The sequence below is a fragment of the Prunus persica genome, chromosome G1 (genome assembly GCF_000346465.2).
Source record: "Prunus persica cultivar Lovell chromosome G1, Prunus_persica_NCBIv2, whole genome shotgun sequence".
Classification (NCBI taxonomy): domain Eukaryota; kingdom Viridiplantae; phylum Streptophyta; class Magnoliopsida; order Rosales; family Rosaceae; genus Prunus; species Prunus persica.
The window spans coordinates 17649239-17666968 of record NC_034009.1 but is presented as its reverse complement, the minus strand read 5'-3'; the positions used below and the strand labels follow the sequence as shown (position 1 = coordinate 17666968).

The window sequence follows — 17730 nt, the reverse complement described above, 5'->3', positions numbered from 1 at the left end:
GTGTAAGAACGTTATTGAGTTTGCATCCATTTAAGGTATCAAATTTAAGAGAATAGCCAAAATTTATCCTATACTTTCATAAATGTTAGCTTTTATAAAATCAATGGATTTTTGTAGAAATGTCACCTGAACTTATATATCAATTTCAATTTGTCATCTTAAAGAAAAATTTAAGAGCAATGTCATCTTAATTTTCAAAATCCATGATTTGTCATCTGACTATAACACCATCCAATTTTCATCTATTTTAAAGGAAATTTTAGTCTTTCCATTTTGGCTTAAATGTTAAAATGGTCCCTGTGTTTTATCTCATAGGCCAATTTAGTCTCTGTATTATCAATTTGGCCAATTTGGTCCTTGTGTTTGTATATGTTAGTCAATGTGGTCCATTCCCTTCAAAATATAAAATATAAAATATTTAAAATTAATTAAAATAAAAACTGTAATTGATTATAAAATTTTAAATTCAATCTGAAAATGGAATTTTTTTTAAAAAAAATTTCACCTTCCCTAATTTCGCGCACACACCTCAACCACCTCCCAAACCCAGCCACCCTCACCACCACCACTCCAACCCCAAACCATAGCCACCCTCACCACCATTCCAACCCCACCTAACCACAACAACTCTCTCTCTCTCTCTCTCTCTCTCTCTCTCTCGGCTTCCTCTCTGACAAATCACGAAGATCTTCATAGCCGGTCACCGTAACCTTGATGGCTCTACCGCCAATTGATCATCCTCGCTGCAACAAAAGTCAACGATATTCAGGCCAATGGATCGAAGAGGAGAGAGAGATGAAGGGTAGAGTATGAGAAAATCTTAAACATAAGAGAGAAGAAAAATTGTAGCAAGAAAAGAGTAAAATTGCAGCAAGAAAAGAGTAGGCATCAATTCAACTAAGAACCCTTTTTTTTCCTACAGGAATCGAGACCATTTGAGGTTGATGTTGTGTGGCTTTTAATCATTTTAGCATTATTATTATTTGAGTTTAAATCTTTATAATTAATTACAGATTTTTAAATTAATTTTAAATATTTTTATTTATTTATAGGTTTTAACATAATTTTGACAGAAAGGATCAAATTTGTTAACATATACAAACACAGGGACTAAATTAGCCAAATTAATAACACAGGGACTAAATTGGCCGATAAGGTAGAACACAGGGACCATTTCGACATTTAAGCCTTCTATTTTTAAGGAAAAACAAAGAGAGAAAAAAGAGACATCTCTCTCTTTCTCCCCCACCCCAACCCCACTTGCCCCAAAAAACACATCGCACAGGACCCCTCCCCTCCCTCCCCCTCTTCTCTCTCTCTTTGTTTCTCTCTGAGCATGTATAAATTTTTTTTATGATATTCATTAAGCATGTCTAGAATTTTCAGATACCAGATTTAAAATTATTTAAATTTTCTTCTCAAAATCCAACCTCTTTCTTGTTTAAAAAATATATAAATTTTTTATAATGATTTTTTCATTTTTAAAATACCCATGAAATTTCATACAAATCGTGTTCTGAATAAATCCTAAAAGCTTTTCTTTTCTTTTACAAAATCAAAATAAACCCTGAAAGTCAAGGTCCTTGCACTTGCACTTCTCTAAAGTCCGAGCATTAAATCCCAAATTCCCAATAAATAGTCCATTGAGAACATGAACCACTCTCGAAGAATATGACCAAAATATTCAAACTAGCCTACCAGTGACAATTCAATATTTAATTGTCTCCTTGGAATAACATGCCATATGTTTGAACCACAGATATTCAAGTGGTTAACATATAGGGATACAATTATTCTAAAGTGATTCCAGGAAAAAAGAAGCGTAATTAACGAGGAAAATAAAGTATGGCAAGAGATAAAGCTTTTCTTCTCATTCCTCTCTTTCTGGAAGGGGTCCCTTTCTACAAAAACTTCTGCTCTATTTATAGGGGAAACCAAATGAACAAATTTACAAGTCGGCTACTTCGGTTTGGAGCCGAGCCGTTTGTGTCACATGATATCATATCTGTCAGATGATGGGTGGTTGGGGTTCGTCCACGTCCTCTGTTCATGATGACCCTTTTATATTTCTACTACGGGGCGAGCGTGGGCAGAGTAGCCCGTTGCGCACAGCGGTAGTCCCATCTGATGAGGTGGTGATTTGAGCGGTTCACACTTGGTTTTTGAAGGGACATGGGCACGTTTTATGACGTACGGCGGGTTGGCGGTCAGAGGGGGTCTTGTCATCGACGTGGCTGATTTGCATCCTCTTGAATTTTCTAAGGCAGCTCGAAGTTCAAGGCCGATGTCGATTTGCTCGTTTCTTCTGGTGCGGTGCACGAGGCCTACGTGTCGTGTATTTATTGGGCAGATGAGCTCGGTGTGTGCTGAGCGTCAACACCATATAATTCTTTGTCATAAAAATTTCAATGGAACGTTAAATTTTAACAAGAATGAGTTTGTCGAAGAGGCCCAGAATTTGGGATAGCTTAACAAATTAAACATGACTTTCTCAAAACTTTATTAGAGAATTACAATCAAGCTATGCTTCTTTTGTTAAACATACAATCCTAAAATGCTCCAGAATCCCTGTAACAATACCAGCGATGATTAAAACAAAAGGTACGATCCCATATCCCTGTTTGAACCACAACCCAGAAGATTTAAAAGGCTTTTGAGTTTTAGGTGGTTTTTAGTGTTTAGGGCATTTGAGTCTATCAAAGTGAGATTTCTGTTATATTTGAAAGTTTTTATAAAAAGGAACATTTATGAAAGTATAAGGTAAATTTTGGCTATTTATGATAAAAACTCGAAGAAAAAATCAAATCAAAGAATATCCTATTTTGTTATGGATTCATGGAAGTGATAAAAATATGCTTCAGGATTTTTCTTTATGGGTAAGAAACCTTGAGGCTCTCACCTACAAAATATAAAGCTTAGGAGTGCATAAGGCCTGTAGACTGAGAGAGAGAGAGAGAGAGAGAGAGAGAGAGAGAGAGAGAGAGAGAGAGAGAGAGGAATCTTTGCTTTTGGTGTTTGCTTCTTGTGCAGTTTCATCTCCACAAACTTCTCTTTCGCAGCTGCACTGCATGCTTACTTCGCAGTATAATATTTACCCTACTGTACTATTCTATAGTTTCTTTCTCCTGTTGTTCTCTGTGTGTGTTAGAGGCTGTCAAACTAATTCCTTATTTTCTGACTAAAAATTAATCTGTCAAACTAAAATTTCTTGCTTGCTTTTTTCTCAGTCTTGCTCTTGTCTAGATACAGCTATACGCATGGGATGGGGGATGCAGAGGCATGGGCAAGGCCCAAAGACAAAAGGAGAAATCACAAAAGTACCCTGCAGCCATCATCTTCCCAGCATCTTCATCACTAAGGATGACAGAGGAGGAGGTAGAGTGCCCTTGGCGCTTTCTCTGCGTATTTAGCATGATATTGATATCTTCCTGCCTGTATGTGTACTATTACTATATATGCACCACCTACTGGGAAGACTACAGGCAACCCAAATTCAGCCTCAACGGTGCTTCGCTTACCAATTCTTTTACACCAAAACCAACTATACTTTGACCTACAACCTTACCCTCAACATAACCCTCACAAACCCCAACCAGGTAACGAGCTTAGACTACAGTGGCATCCAACTCATGCCCTATTACCAATAGGCCCTTTCACCAAAGTCCCAAAACTTCTTTCACTTTCCACAATCTACTTATCCAAGGCCAGAATGCCAAACCTGAGTTTTCCAAGTTCGGTGTTCCAGAATCTCCTGCTGCTGACTTTTATGGGATTGACGTCGTAATCGCTTTCCAGTAGATAAGAATTTTCTATCTTTATTTATTTGTACATTTCGGAATCAATTTTGAGATGTAGATGAAAATTTCTGGTAATGATCTGTTGTATGTTTGCTTCCTGAGAAAATTAGTAATGTTTGTGTTTTTCAGTAATCAAACATTGTGCTATTGATTTCATCTAAGTGAAATGTGGCAATGTGCGTGTCTGCAGGTTCTGTCTATTATGTTTGCATTTTTATGGTACGATGGTGTGTCCAGTCCATTACTCTTGTGTGGTAAAGTGAAGGACTATATGAATATCATGTTTGCCTTCCATTTTTACCACTCTTTTCACCATTTCTTTTAATTCTTCTTCTTTGCTGCTAGCCCAAGTGGTCCTGCTCCGGGTTGTGAATATGAGTTAACTTCGTTGGCAATCATGAAAATTATAATGTTTCTTGCTTTTGGGTCAAAAGTCAGTAGGGGTGGTAATTTCTGATACAGCCCGTTACAAGACTCGAAACCCACATGGAAAATTAGCAGGTCAACCCGCACGATTAAATTTTTGAATCAACCCCCCATTACCCGTTTAAGAAACGGTTGAATTTCGGGTCAACCGGCCAACTTACTAAAATACTATGTAACCCGTTTTTTAAAAGGGTCATATCATCCCTTGTAATACATGCCAACCTGTTAACCCGTTTCTTGATTTCTTCTTCATTTTCTTCATTTTTTTAATTTTTTATTATTTATCTTTCTCAATCTCATACATACATAGAGGCAAAATGTAATCACTATTTTTATATATAAAAAAAGTCGATTAAATTATCAAAATTTAGGGTTTTTGTTTTTTATTTTTTTTATTTATGATCTTGTGAATTTGAGATGTGGATCTTTGTTTTTTTTTTATTATTATTTGTCTTTAGTAATTTACACATATATCTTTTTCATCATAACCAATTCTCACATTATTGTGATAATGGAAAATTCTTTGAATAGTCATCTCTTTCTCTACTTCTTTTTTTGTCTACATTTTTTACCTCGCTAGTTATTATTTGCTACTGCTTTGCAGGTCAACCTGATACACGACTCAAAACCCATACTAGAAATTAGCGGGTCAATTTGACACGACACTTTTATTAAACGGGTCAAGTTTGGGTTGAGCAATCTTAACACATTTACAAACTTGACACGACAAGCCCACTTAAAAGCTCTCAAGGCTTTGTTGTCCCCACATCTATGTCATGGCCGTCGGGCCGCCAAAGTACTCAACTCCCCCTCTTCCCCGAACCCTGACCCATATGGTCTTGGGATCGCCTCTTAGCCCTCTCTCGACTATAGGGAAGGTCGGCCATTGCACTTTGATCCCTTTGAGTGAACGCTTGGAAGTCAAACCCACCATTGGGACCTAGAGGCTTGTCATATGCCATTTTATCAGTCCAATCCATCACTTCAAATCTGCTCGGTCACAAGGGGATGGGTTTCATACATGCCATCCTTTTCAGCCTGGGCCGAGCCTCGAGGTCATTACAAATAGGCCTCATCCCCGACAAGCAATTTGGTTAGATATGGAAAAAAATAGAAGAAAGAAAATATAGCGAAAACAACACACGCACGATTACGATACATCACTTACTTGAAGACATAGTCAACAATCTGACTTTCTTGAGCCTTTTGGGTGTTAGCAACCTCTCGGCGAACCTCAGCTCAGCGGGCAGGAAAAGTATTAGGTCCATTGCCTTATTCTCGTCCTCGCTTAGCTCTATATTTCTCTCATATTCAACAACAAAGAGTGATCAAGACCATGCTTAATTTACCTCTCCAACAGAAAGGAGCACATCATATGGTGAATGCTCGGTTCAGATGAATTCACTTAATTCCATATCGAGTACATGCTCTGCAACGTTCGATAAATGTTCTGATTCATCTAGATGAGGTGCAATATGTTGACGTGAGTCTCCTAATTAATCTAGGAGATTTACTTTCTTGATTAATCAAGGGATTTACTTTCCTATTTTTATATAGTTGATAAATCATTGTTTAATTAGGAGATACTTTCCTAATTCTTTACTGTATCTAATTCCTTGAATAGCACCCTGTAAACTCTTATATATACCTCCTTATGGAGAAGAATAAAGTTAACCTAATACATTCAACCCATATTCACATTTTAGTATGGTATCAAAGCAATCGATCCTATGTTGTCTCTAAATTCTCATATCAAATTTTCTTCAAACACAAACCCTAAATCCTCATATCAAATTCCTTCACACCTAAACGCTAAATCAGATTCCTCATATTTACAGCTTCAGATTCAAATCTTCATACCCGAATCCTCATATCCTCTTATCACAAAACCCTAAACACAAATTTTTTCTCTTATCACAAAACCCTAAACACATCTTTTTCCTCTTATTCTTAAATCCTTCCGCTGCCATGAATATCGTCTCATCTTCCCAAACCACTGCCTCTACTTCCCCATCCTCCAAAATTGCCACAACAGGTTCCCACGGTTATGTTTTACATAGTTCTTCAAAGAAACACATCTGGGTCATTGACACCAGAGCCACTAATCACATGACCTTTGATCCTGGACAAATTACCTCTCATACACCGTCTTCTCAATTGGTGGTGTCTAATAACAATGGTAGCCCTCCCCAGTAATTGGGGAGGGTTCCCTTTCTCTTTATGACTCCCTCACTTTGGATTCTGTATTGATTGTTCCATCCTTACATCATAATCTCTTGTTTGTTGCCCAAATTACTACGGCTTTGAATTGCAATGTAACTTTTTGGCCTACTCATTGTGTTTTTCAGGACGTTCTCAGCAGCAAAACGATTGGTTGTAGTATTAGGAGGGGCAAACTCTACTATCTAGACTTGGCATCTGACAGTGAAGCCAGCCTCAGTCGTGCTTACAAAATTAGGGGTACGAGTGTTGAGAAGCAAACTTCCGAAGTATGGTTATGGCATCGCCGTCTTGGACATGCTTTGTTTGGATTTTAAGGAAGCTATTTCCTTCCTTATTTTCCCAGTTAGATATCTCCAGTTTTACGTGTGACATCTGTGAACTAGCCAAGAGCCATCGTGTTCCCTTTCCCTTAAGTTCCCATAAAGGTTTGGTTCCTTTTTCTCTTGTTCATTCTGATGTTTGGGGCCCAGCTAAAATTACCACTCCAGCGAGATGGTTTGTCACGTTTATCGATGATTGCACACGTATGACCTAGGTTTCCCTTCTCCAAATAAAAGGGGAAGTCAGTTCTAAGTTTCAATAGTTCTATCAAATGGTGGAGATACAATTTCATACCAGAATTCAAGTTCTTCATTCTGACAATGGCAGAGAATTTCTTAACCATGATCTTAATCAGTTCTTACAAGATCATGGCATCATACATCAACGGTCATGCCCTTACACTCCGCAATAGAATGGTGTGGTTGAACGAAAGAATAGACATTTATTGGAAGTGGTTCGTGCCTCTCTCTTTGGTGCTAATATGCCTCGGTCCTTTTGGGGAGAAGCCGTTTTCTCTGCAGCATACCTTATCAATCGGATTCCCTCTAGTATCCTCAATTTCCGAACCCTCCTTCAAACACTCTACCACCATATCCAAATACCTCATCCCAAAAACCTAGAACCATGAATTTTTGGCTGTGTGGTCTTTGCCCACTTACATGATCACCAACGGAGCAAATTGGATCCCCGCATCGAAAAGTGTGTTTTTATTGGTTCGCACCTCATCAAAAAGGTTACCGGTGTTATCATCCTCCTAGTCAGACACCCTCCTAGTCAGACTTCTATGGATATTGTGTTCCGGGAACACGACATATATTTTTCAGCTGTACAGGAGGAGCATCGCGATGCCAACACTTCTCAAATTTCAAGATTTTTTCCTTCAAAATTGTCCCAGACTGAAAACGACCGGTCACTCTCTGCTTGAAAACGACCGGTCGCAGGAAATAAGCGACCGGTCGCCTAAGACTCTGCCTGAAAGTGACCGGTGGCTCCCCGAAAATTCGAATCTGCTTCAAAATGACCGGTCGCCAAAGGACCGCGACCGGTCGTCTCCCTGCTGTCAAACTCAGGAGGAGAACATTGAAGAGTTTTTGCCTGCTCAAGAGAATTCTTTAGCTTCAGTACCACACCAATCACCTGCTGAGCACGTCATCCAGGTAACATCTTTTCCTAAAACTGATAACATTAACGAAATAGCTCATGATGATTTAATTTCAGAAGGCACAGAGCCTGCATATCAGATTCCAAAAGGAAGAACCGTGGAAAACCTCTAGTTCACTACGAAGCAGATCTTAATGCAAAAGAGAAATATCCCATCAACAATTATGTATCAATCAGCAGACTATCAGAGTCGTGGGTACACTTTGTAAAGCAGTTGGCAGACATACCCATTCCCAACAGTGTAACTGAAGCACTATAATGGAAAGAAGCCATGAATAAAGAAATGCGAGCTCTCCAGAAGAATGACACATGGGAACTTGTGCCATTACCTCATGGAAAGAAGACAATAGGATGTATGTGGATTTATACTGTGAAACTCAAAGCAGATGGATTCATTGAAAGATATAAAGCAAGATTGGTGGCAAAGGGGTACACACAAAGATATGAGATAGACTACCAAGAGACCTTTGCCCCAGTAGCCAAGATTAAAACTATCAGACTCCTTCTGTCTCTAGCAGCAAATCTTGATTGGCCATTACATTAGTTTGATGTCAAAAATGCTTTCTTACATGGAGACTTGGAAGAAGAAGTATATATGGATTTGCCACCAGGATGTAACTTAGTTCGTGACAAGGAGAATCAAGTTTGCAAGCTCAGAAAGTCATTGTGTGGGTTAAAGCAATCCCCTAGGGCATGGTTTGGCAGATTCATTAAATCTATGAAGAATTTTGGGTATATACATAGTAATGCAGATCACACTTTGTTCTTGAAGCGCGATGGAAGAAGACTTACTGCATTGATTGTTTATGTGGATAACATAGTCGTAACTGGAAACGACACATGAGATTGCATGAGTATTTGTTCAGGAATTTGAGATGAAGGATTTAGGTGATCTGAAGTACTTTCTAGGAATTGAAGCAGCTAGGTCCACAACTGGTATATTTCTGTCTCAAAGGAAGTATGTATTAGATCTGCTGACTGAAACAGGAATGCTTGGATGCAAACTTGTTGATACACCCATTGAGATGAATCACAAGTTATGTGAAGACATGGATCAAGAACCAACCAATAAGGAACAGTACCAATGCCTTGTTGGAAGGTTGATATATTTAGCTTACACAAGACTAGATATTGCATATGTTGTGAGTGTCGTTAGTCAGTTTATGCATTCACCCAGTGTGTCCCATAGGAATGCAGTTGATCGGATCTTAAGATACTTAAAGTCAGCACCTGGGAAGGGATTGACGTTCTCCAAATTGAGATATCGAAGTTGTTGGATATACAGATGCTGATTGGGCTGGCTCCGTTACTGACAGACGCTTTACTTCAGGTTACTTCACTTTTGTGGGAGGTAACCTAGTCACTTAGCGGAGTAAGAAACAAAATGTGGTTTCTAAATCTAGTGCTGAAGCAGAGTATAGAGGAATAACTCATGAAGTTTTTGAATTACTATGGATCAGAAGACTATTGACAGAATTGGGGTTCAAGCTAGAAAATCTAATGGAGTTACATTGTGATAATAAGTCAGCCATCGATATTGCCCATAATCCAGTTCAACATGATCGAACTAAACATGTTGAGGTGGATAGACATTTTATCAAAGAAAAACTTGAGAAGAAGATCATCCGCCTACCATTCGTAAAATCAGAAGATCAATTGGCAGATATCTTAACCAAAGCTGTTTGTGGAAGAGTATTTTATGACTTACTTACCAAGTTGGGCATTGGTGACATATATGCACCAACTTGAGGAGGAGTGTTGAAGTGAGTCTCTTAATTAATCTAGGATATTTAATTCCTTGATTAATTAAGGGATTTACTTTCCTATTTTTATATAGTTGATAAATCATTATTTAATTATGAGATACTTTCTTAATTCTTTACTGTATCTAATTTCTTGTATAGCACCCTGTAAACTAGGGGTGGGCATCGGGACCGGAACACCGAACCAAACCAGTGAAAAAAAAACCGGTTGACCAAAAAAGTCAACAAATCGGACCGAATCGGTTCCAATCGGTTTCGAATTCAGCTTTACACCTCACTGCATCGAAATCGGACCGGACCAGACCGGTCATATATATATTTTTTATTTTTACAAAATTTTCGGTCCGGTTCCGATTTTACACCTCACCGCACTGAACCGATTATATATATATTTTTTTATTTTTACAAAATTTTAAAATCTATGCCATATTTTAAATTTTATAATCATAATTTTTCCAAGTTCAACTTCAAAAAATTTCTAAATGTATGAATTGGATTATTTGTTAATTTTTAAGCCAAAAAAATAAGTTATTTAATATAAAAAAAAATTTTGAAATAAATTTAAAATAATAAAAAATTAATAATCCAGTTCAAAACCGGAACTGGTCAGAACCGAACCTGCCAGTTTTTGAAGTTTTTTTTGCCTAAACTGGACCGGTTAAATAATACCGGTTTCGGTTTCAATTTGAGGTGAGAACCGAACCGAATCGGACCGCGCCCACCCCTACTGTAAACTCTTATATATACCTCCTTGTGGAGAAGAATAAAATTAACTTAATACATTCAAACCATATTCACATTTTAGCACAATACCCAGCAACGTCCAATAATTCACATCGTCGTGGGCAAGCTTCCATTCCCGCTCTTCAAAATCTATTGACATTCCTCTAAAAATTAATCTCTCTCTCTCTCTCTCTCTCTCTCTCTGTGTAAGTATTAATATAGAATAATACTAGGCTTACCACATTTTTATACCACAATTTCATATCATATGATGTAGCAACTGATGTGTACATACCACATCATGTAAAATAATATTTTTTGTTTTTCTAATTTTATTTATTAAAACTAGCCCCTTGACACATGCTCACGCATGTGCCAATTGGTTTTCTTTTTCTTTTTTATTTTAGTTTTAGAATTAATAAAAGATAACAGGATAGTTATGTTCCATAAAAGTAGGACCTATTATCTTATTTTGTTTTTAATTTTAATTTTTTTAATATTAAAAAATATGAATTTACCATATTATCTTCATTTAATTAATAATTTCAATTCTTAATGTTTGAATTAACAAAGGGCATTTTCTGGTATTTTGAATGTTTCACCATTCTCTGCCTTTTGCTTTATATATATAGATACACTTCATTTATTTAATTGATGTGGCATATGATATAAACATGCCACATCATGTGGTATAGAAATGTACGATAAAAATATGGTAAGTGTAGCATTACTCGTAAATATATGTAGATCTCTCTTCTCTTACTCCCACTCTGTCTCTATTCTTTAAAATCAACCGTTGTCTCTCATGAAACTTTTGTCAAACACATAGAAGATGACTGTGGAAAAGCAGAGCCAGCTACAACATATTGTGGAACGCGACGGAATTGAGCTTAGCCTCTTCGAAATGATCTACGAGCGTAAGCTTCTTCACGATCTACGAGCATAAGCTCTTCAAATTCAATTTTTCCACAGGAAATCGAATTTCTAATCTTCATGATGGAGTTTATGAGTACCGTGTTATGCTGGCTGAAAAGCTTCCCAACAAATCTGACTATGACATCGATACAGAGATACGCACTCTCGAAATCCTCAAGGAAAGTGGTTTTTATTTATTTAAGCTTGCGGTTTCTTTGTTCAGTTGGGTGTAATGGTTGTTCATGTAGTCTTCAAACTGTCTAACTTAATGTTCATAGTTTGTAATCATTTTTCAGATACATTTTGGAGAGAGAAGCATGCAGAAATGTGAAATTATGCTGAATGATCTTATTGATTCTAAGAGGACTAACGGCAATATTAAAGCAACCATAACTCAGACATCTCAAGCAGGTAGCTTCCAAACTTTACGTCTTCCCTACAGATGATTGGTTTTTGGGCTATTCTCTCCAGCATTACCAGAAGACTAATTATTTTATTTTATTCCACTAACGTGGGGTGGATGTCTTAGGTTCTGAGCTGGGTGATAACGGGGTTTCCATGGATGTTTTTGATGCAACAATCATCTCTTCAAATTTCTGGCCCCAAATCCACGTAATGAATTGTTGCCAGTGGTAATGTCATTTATTTCGAAATTTCCGTTAGAGGGAAAAGGCAGATCGAGGATTTACATTCTCATAATTTGAAATATCTCCTTGGCACACTTCTCTGCAATCTGGGATACCATGCATATGAACATGATTATGTTAAATGTAATCGCTTGGACTTTAGTTGTTTCTTCTGCATTTAGGAGCGGCTTTAATAGCTTAATGCTCCTTGAGGCCCCCATTAGTTATGATTTCTTGCAAGCATTTTAATTTAATTTAGTTCTTTTAAAATTTCCCGCCTATCCTATTGATTCACTTAACTTCCTCGCCCACTGTTTCTTTCCCCAAAGTTATTAGTCAGTTGGTGACATATTCTCTGCATGAGTATCTAGGCAACTTATGTTTGACTCATTCTAAACCTTGTGCATAAACTGATGTCTTTTGTCCGTTATACTATATACATCTCATTAGCATTTGTTATTATCATTAGAACTACATTTTCTATTTGTAACAAAATTTCAGTAAACGTTGATTAACCTTTAAACCAAATTTCAGGATGAGTGCCCTAATGTACCTGGACCTGTTGACCAACTACTATCTGATTATGCAAAGAGGTTTAATGAAATCAAGACCCCTCGTAAACTACTATGGAAGAAAAGTCTTGGTACGGTCAAGGTAAGATGCTTGCACTACGTCATTTCACGCCTTTCTATTAGGAGAGTTTTGACTTGCTTCGATTTTCCATATTTCCTGAATCACTGAATTGACATTAACAATACTTATGATAGTTGGTGCTGTTTTAGTTGGAGTTGCAATTTGAAGATAGAGCAGTGCAATTCGCGGTTGCTCCTGTGCATGCAGCAATTATAATGCAATTTCAAAATCAGACAAGGTAGCATCAGAAATATCTTAATGCATTTTATGTTGTTCACTATTTTCTTGCCATACTGATATCTTATAATTTCAGCTGGACCTTTAAGAATCTTGCAGCTGCAATTGGTATTCCAACAGACATACTTAATCGCAGGATAAATTTCTGGATAAGCAAGGTATGCTTGATAGACTAATACTTTCGTGTGTCAGATTTACTTGTTGTCTTTGAACACAAACCCTAGCCCCCGGTTTTGAGTCATCTGTCTTGGTGACAGAGTAAAGAGTATTAGAAACTCTGGATTTCTCAGCAGCAGTGGTTACTTTTACCGATTGCAGAGTTTTTTTTCTTAGTTACCTTTAATCATTTTGAATTTCGAGTTGAATGATATGATGTGTCATTTATTGTAAAGTCAAACGTTCCCCACGAGCTAAATGTTTTTCAAATGGGTTCTTGTTATTTATTGAAGTTTAAGCTTTGGAAGTCAAGAGGAAAACTCATATGTTTGCCTCTTTTTTCCTATTGAAGGGAATTCTTGCAGAATCATTTGGGGCAGACTCTGAAGACCACGTGTTTCCATTAATGGAAGTTATGGTTGACAGTGGTAAAAAGGGTGGTACGAATGGAAGCATTGAGGATCTTATAGTTGCTGATGAAGAGGGGGAGAGCTCTGTAGCCTCTGTGGAGGATCAACTGCACAAGGAAATGACTCTGTATGAGGTATGTGATGTGTGCAAGATTGACCACATCTTGTATACGTTTAAATCCATGCCAATGGGTTGAGTTGTTTGGGAAGGATCTACCAATTCATTTTCATACTGGATCTTCTTTTGCTTTTAGTATATTTCCATCTCTAGGTACTACGGCCTTAAGTTCTAGTTTTACATCTCTGGATCTTCATTTTCATACTGGATATTCTTTATAAAGACCAAAAGGGAGGAACAAAATTGCTGCTCATGACACTATCTTCCACATTTTACCAACTTGTCAATAGCTGAAATAATCAAATGAAGTAGAAATTTAACTCCCTTCTTTTCCCACTAAGGGGAGGGGAAAGGAAACACATTATTCATAGCTTGCCAATTATAATAACCATGTTAAGTTTGTCCAGTCTTGAGTATCAATCTCAAATATGTCAACAGATAAAAATGCTTGGTGCCATTGTGTTCTCAGCTTTTCAAATGGTATTTGGTTTTTTGCAGAAATTTATCTTGGGGATGCTCACAAACTTTGGAAGCATGGCATTAGATCGAACTCATAATATTCTCAAGGTAAGGATGATTTTAACACTCCCCGTGATATTTGGTTTCTGCCAAGTAACATGATATCTGGTAAGAAAGTTACTGTTTTAAATAGATTTCTTAACACATTCATTCCTGCAGATGTTCTGCATAGCCGATCCTCCTTATGACAAAACTCTCCAACAGCTGCAAAGTTTCTTGATGGGTCTAGTTTCTGAAGAGAAGTTGGAACTAAGAGATGGAATGTATTTTTTGAAAAAGTAGTCAACTAACAGAATTAGGACCCTACTAATTTTAGTAAAAATTATAAAGCTTGGCAAAATGTATTATCCTCGTGTAACTCTTTTTCTTTTCTTTCTAATTCGTTTGAGGGGAAAGGTGAGAGTTGAAGTACAACTGTTTATGCCTCTCTTCGTGTTGTACGAGATATCATGGAAAAAAAGCCCCTAGGTTTGATCCTGCAAAACTGAAAATTAAGAGAACAAATGTGAAGCCTGTGTCAGAGCATATTGGTGGCTGCAACCCAAATGAGAAGCTTGATGTAAATAGGATTCTAAGCATCTTGTTCAGATTATTGCATGAGAAATTTCATGTGTATAGGGTCTAGCTGAGTTGAAAAATGCCTTGACTTGCTGACTAGTGTTCTCAGGTTCAAACCCAATGGCACCTTAATAGTGTGTGTGTGTGTGAGAAATCCTCATTCCCCTTGTAGTTTAAATTATCGTTTGTATTTAAAAATAAATAAATAAATAAAATAGCTATATGTGTTACGAGACGTCCTTTAGTTTTCTTTCAATCATGAAATTTCTCGCCTCTAGTTTCAGTGATAACCAACCAATCCAAATAATGAACTGGCATTGTATATCCTTTGGCCACCGCCAAAATGTCTTTAGCGTCAACCGGCCCTACAGTCTTGACTCATGGCAAATATGTTGCTTGTAGTTTCTTCCAACCTCACTCATTTATGGTCTGAACTTTGGCAATCCTTATCTAGTTTGATAAGCTTTAGCTCTACCATCCTGCAGACACAAACGAAAATGGTAGCCACCAGCACAAACGAGGTTCCAAGCATAGCAAATTATGACAGAAAAAGTGAAGTAAAAACTTTTGATGACACAAAGGAAGGTGTTAAAGGCCTTGTTGATGCTGGGATAACCAAGGTTCCAAGAATTTTTCATCTACCAGTAGATCAGTATCCCATCAACAACACTTGTGATTCAGAACCCACCAAAACCCAGCTCAGAATTCCAGTCATAGACCTGGAAGGCCTTGAATATGATTACAATCCAACCAAACGCAAGGAGATTGTTGCCAAAGTTGGAGAGGCATCAGAGACTTGGGGCTTTTTCCAAATTGCCAATCATGACATACCTGTTGATGTTTTGGAAGAGATAAAGAATGGGGTACGTGGTTTTTTTGAGCAAGACACTGAGGTGAAGAAGGAGCATTACACTCGTGATCGCTTCAGACCTGTGATCTACAACAGCAACTTTGATCTTTATAGTGCACCGGCAACTAATTGGAGGGACACTTTTTTGTGTAATATGGCTCCTAATCCTCCTAAGCCAGAAGACTTGCCACAAGTATGCAGGTATGTGACAGGGAAGCTTATAATTTTCTGGTTTAATATGACATTAGGCTCCATTTCCATGGAGGGATTTCAAATCTATGATTTTAGATGACATTATAAGGTAAAATTGTTTGTATAGACTATTACAATCCATATATGCCAAGATTTGAACAAGAAAGAAAGGAAGAAAATAAGTGGATTTCAAATGATTCCTTCCATATAGTCATTTCAAATGTCTAGTTATTTAGAATACATTCAATCTAATGTGGTTCTTGTTTTTTCAAGCAAATTTAGCTTTGTTAAATCTAAATCCCTTCTTTCAAATCCCTCCATCCAAATGGAGCCTTAGTTTTTCTGGGTTTCAATTTTGTAGAGACATACTTGTTGAGTACTCCAAGCATGTAATGAAGTTGGGGAAGTTGTTGTTCGAGTTGCTGTCTGAGGCGCTCGGGCTGAAGCCAAGTCACTTGAATGACATGGATTGTAGTTTAGGGCTTCAGATTCTAGGCCATTACTATCCCCCCTGTCCACAGCCAGAGTTAACTTTAGGCACAAGCAAGCACGCTGACAATGACTTCATCACAGTCCTTCTGCAAGATCATATTGGTGGTCTTCAAGTTCTTCATCAGAACAACTGGATTGATGTACTTCCTGTACCTGGGGCTCTAGTGGTTAACATTGGAGATCTTCTACAGGCAAGTACAACTATAATTCCTATTCCTCTTTTATACTTTGTAGGAGATACAGTTGGGTTCTTTTTTAATTAAAAAGGTACTGTTACATTATGATTTCACACATGTATTAGGTTATCCAGAATGTGAGGAAAACTTTCATATATTTTATAATGTCTTGTTTTTTAAAATTTGAGAAAAGTTTTGGCAGTGTAGTAGCATGGCCTCATTTTAGTTTTCGCATAGGGCTTCTGACTGTCCCTCTGTTGTGTTAAGAAACTGTAGAAGCAGAGAGAATTTCAGAGAAGGAATTGTAGGTTTCTGTATTTCGCTAAACTCTAACTGAGCACATTACAATCTTTATATCAGCCTAACTACAGTCTTAGCTGGCTACCCACTTTGCTAACAACTTAATCATTGATCTGTTGACACTTGGCAATATCATCATCATTGATACTCTTACATGTTGTAGTATAGTCATTAGAATATGGCTCAAATTCTTCAATTTCATTTCCTGGTTTGGGTTTTCTGATATTGAATTCTTTTGGACTTTCAGCTTATATCAAATGACAGATTCAGGAGTGTACAACACAGGGTATTGGCAAATCGTTCCGATCCAAGAGTATCTGTTGCGAGTTTCTTTAGCACAGGTTTTTTAGCATTGCCACGAATCTATGGACCCATTAAGGAGTTGCTATCAGAAGACAATCTTCCAAAGTACAGGGAGACAACTTTGAAGGACTTTAATGCTCACTTCCATAACAAAGGCCTTGATGGGACCTCTGCCTTGACTCATTTCAAGCTCTGAACTTGGAGGCATAGGAGCAACTGCAATGAACAAATGGTGTCTACTAAACAACTTGGCATGAAAGTATCGCTTCATACACAATACTAAGTTGATTGTTTGTTCATGCCTGATGCAGGACATATAGTCAAAGTTATGCTTATAGTACATTGGATGTTTATAATCTGTTGTGAAATATTATGGCTTTCCAATAAAAGTTGCAAAGGTTTTCAGCTCTTTTTACAAACTTCCATATAATCTCTCTATTGTGGTTGGATAAAAACCTTCATGCACTGGTAAAATCATGCTTGCCAACAAAAGCAGAATTTTTTTTCTTTAACAAAAGCACAATTCTGAGCATTATTTGTCTACACCTGTTTATAATATACGAATACGAGTGCTTTACTACTATGGAAACTTGAAGAATTGAAGTTATTAGGATCAAACGTAGACCTGTTACTAAATTTTTATAATCAACATCATATTTCCGTTTACGAAAGTTGAATTGTATAATATTATCTGACTCTACTCGGAATTGTTAACCCAAAATGAATATATTAATGTGAATTGTATAATATTATCTGTCTGTACTCTGAATTGTTAACCCAAAATGAATATATTAATGTGAAAAACACAACTCTGCTAATATATTTAAAGTA

At 37.2% G+C, this 17730-nt stretch overlaps 2 protein-coding genes across 2 annotated transcripts; both read left to right on the top strand.

Annotated features, from left to right (window-relative positions):
* On the top strand, positions 11203-14683 carry LOC109946414 (anaphase-promoting complex subunit 2-like). Its single transcript, XM_020554015.1, has 9 exons — positions 11203-11508; positions 11626-11740; positions 11859-11941; positions 12490-12609; positions 12738-12826; positions 12902-12983; positions 13334-13525; positions 14008-14076; positions 14188-14683. Exons 1-9 carry the CDS (start codon positions 11434-11436, stop codon positions 14308-14310), a joined length of 948 nt encoding a protein of 315 aa, XP_020409604.1. The 5' UTR covers positions 11203-11433; the 3' UTR covers positions 14311-14683.
* Positions 14811-17318, top strand: LOC18792820 (1-aminocyclopropane-1-carboxylate oxidase homolog 1). The gene is made up of 3 exons (XM_007223215.2): positions 14811-15637; positions 15990-16311; positions 16844-17318. Exons 1-3 carry the CDS (start codon positions 14967-14969, stop codon positions 17093-17095), a joined length of 1245 nt encoding a protein of 414 aa, XP_007223277.2. The 5' UTR covers positions 14811-14966; the 3' UTR covers positions 17096-17318.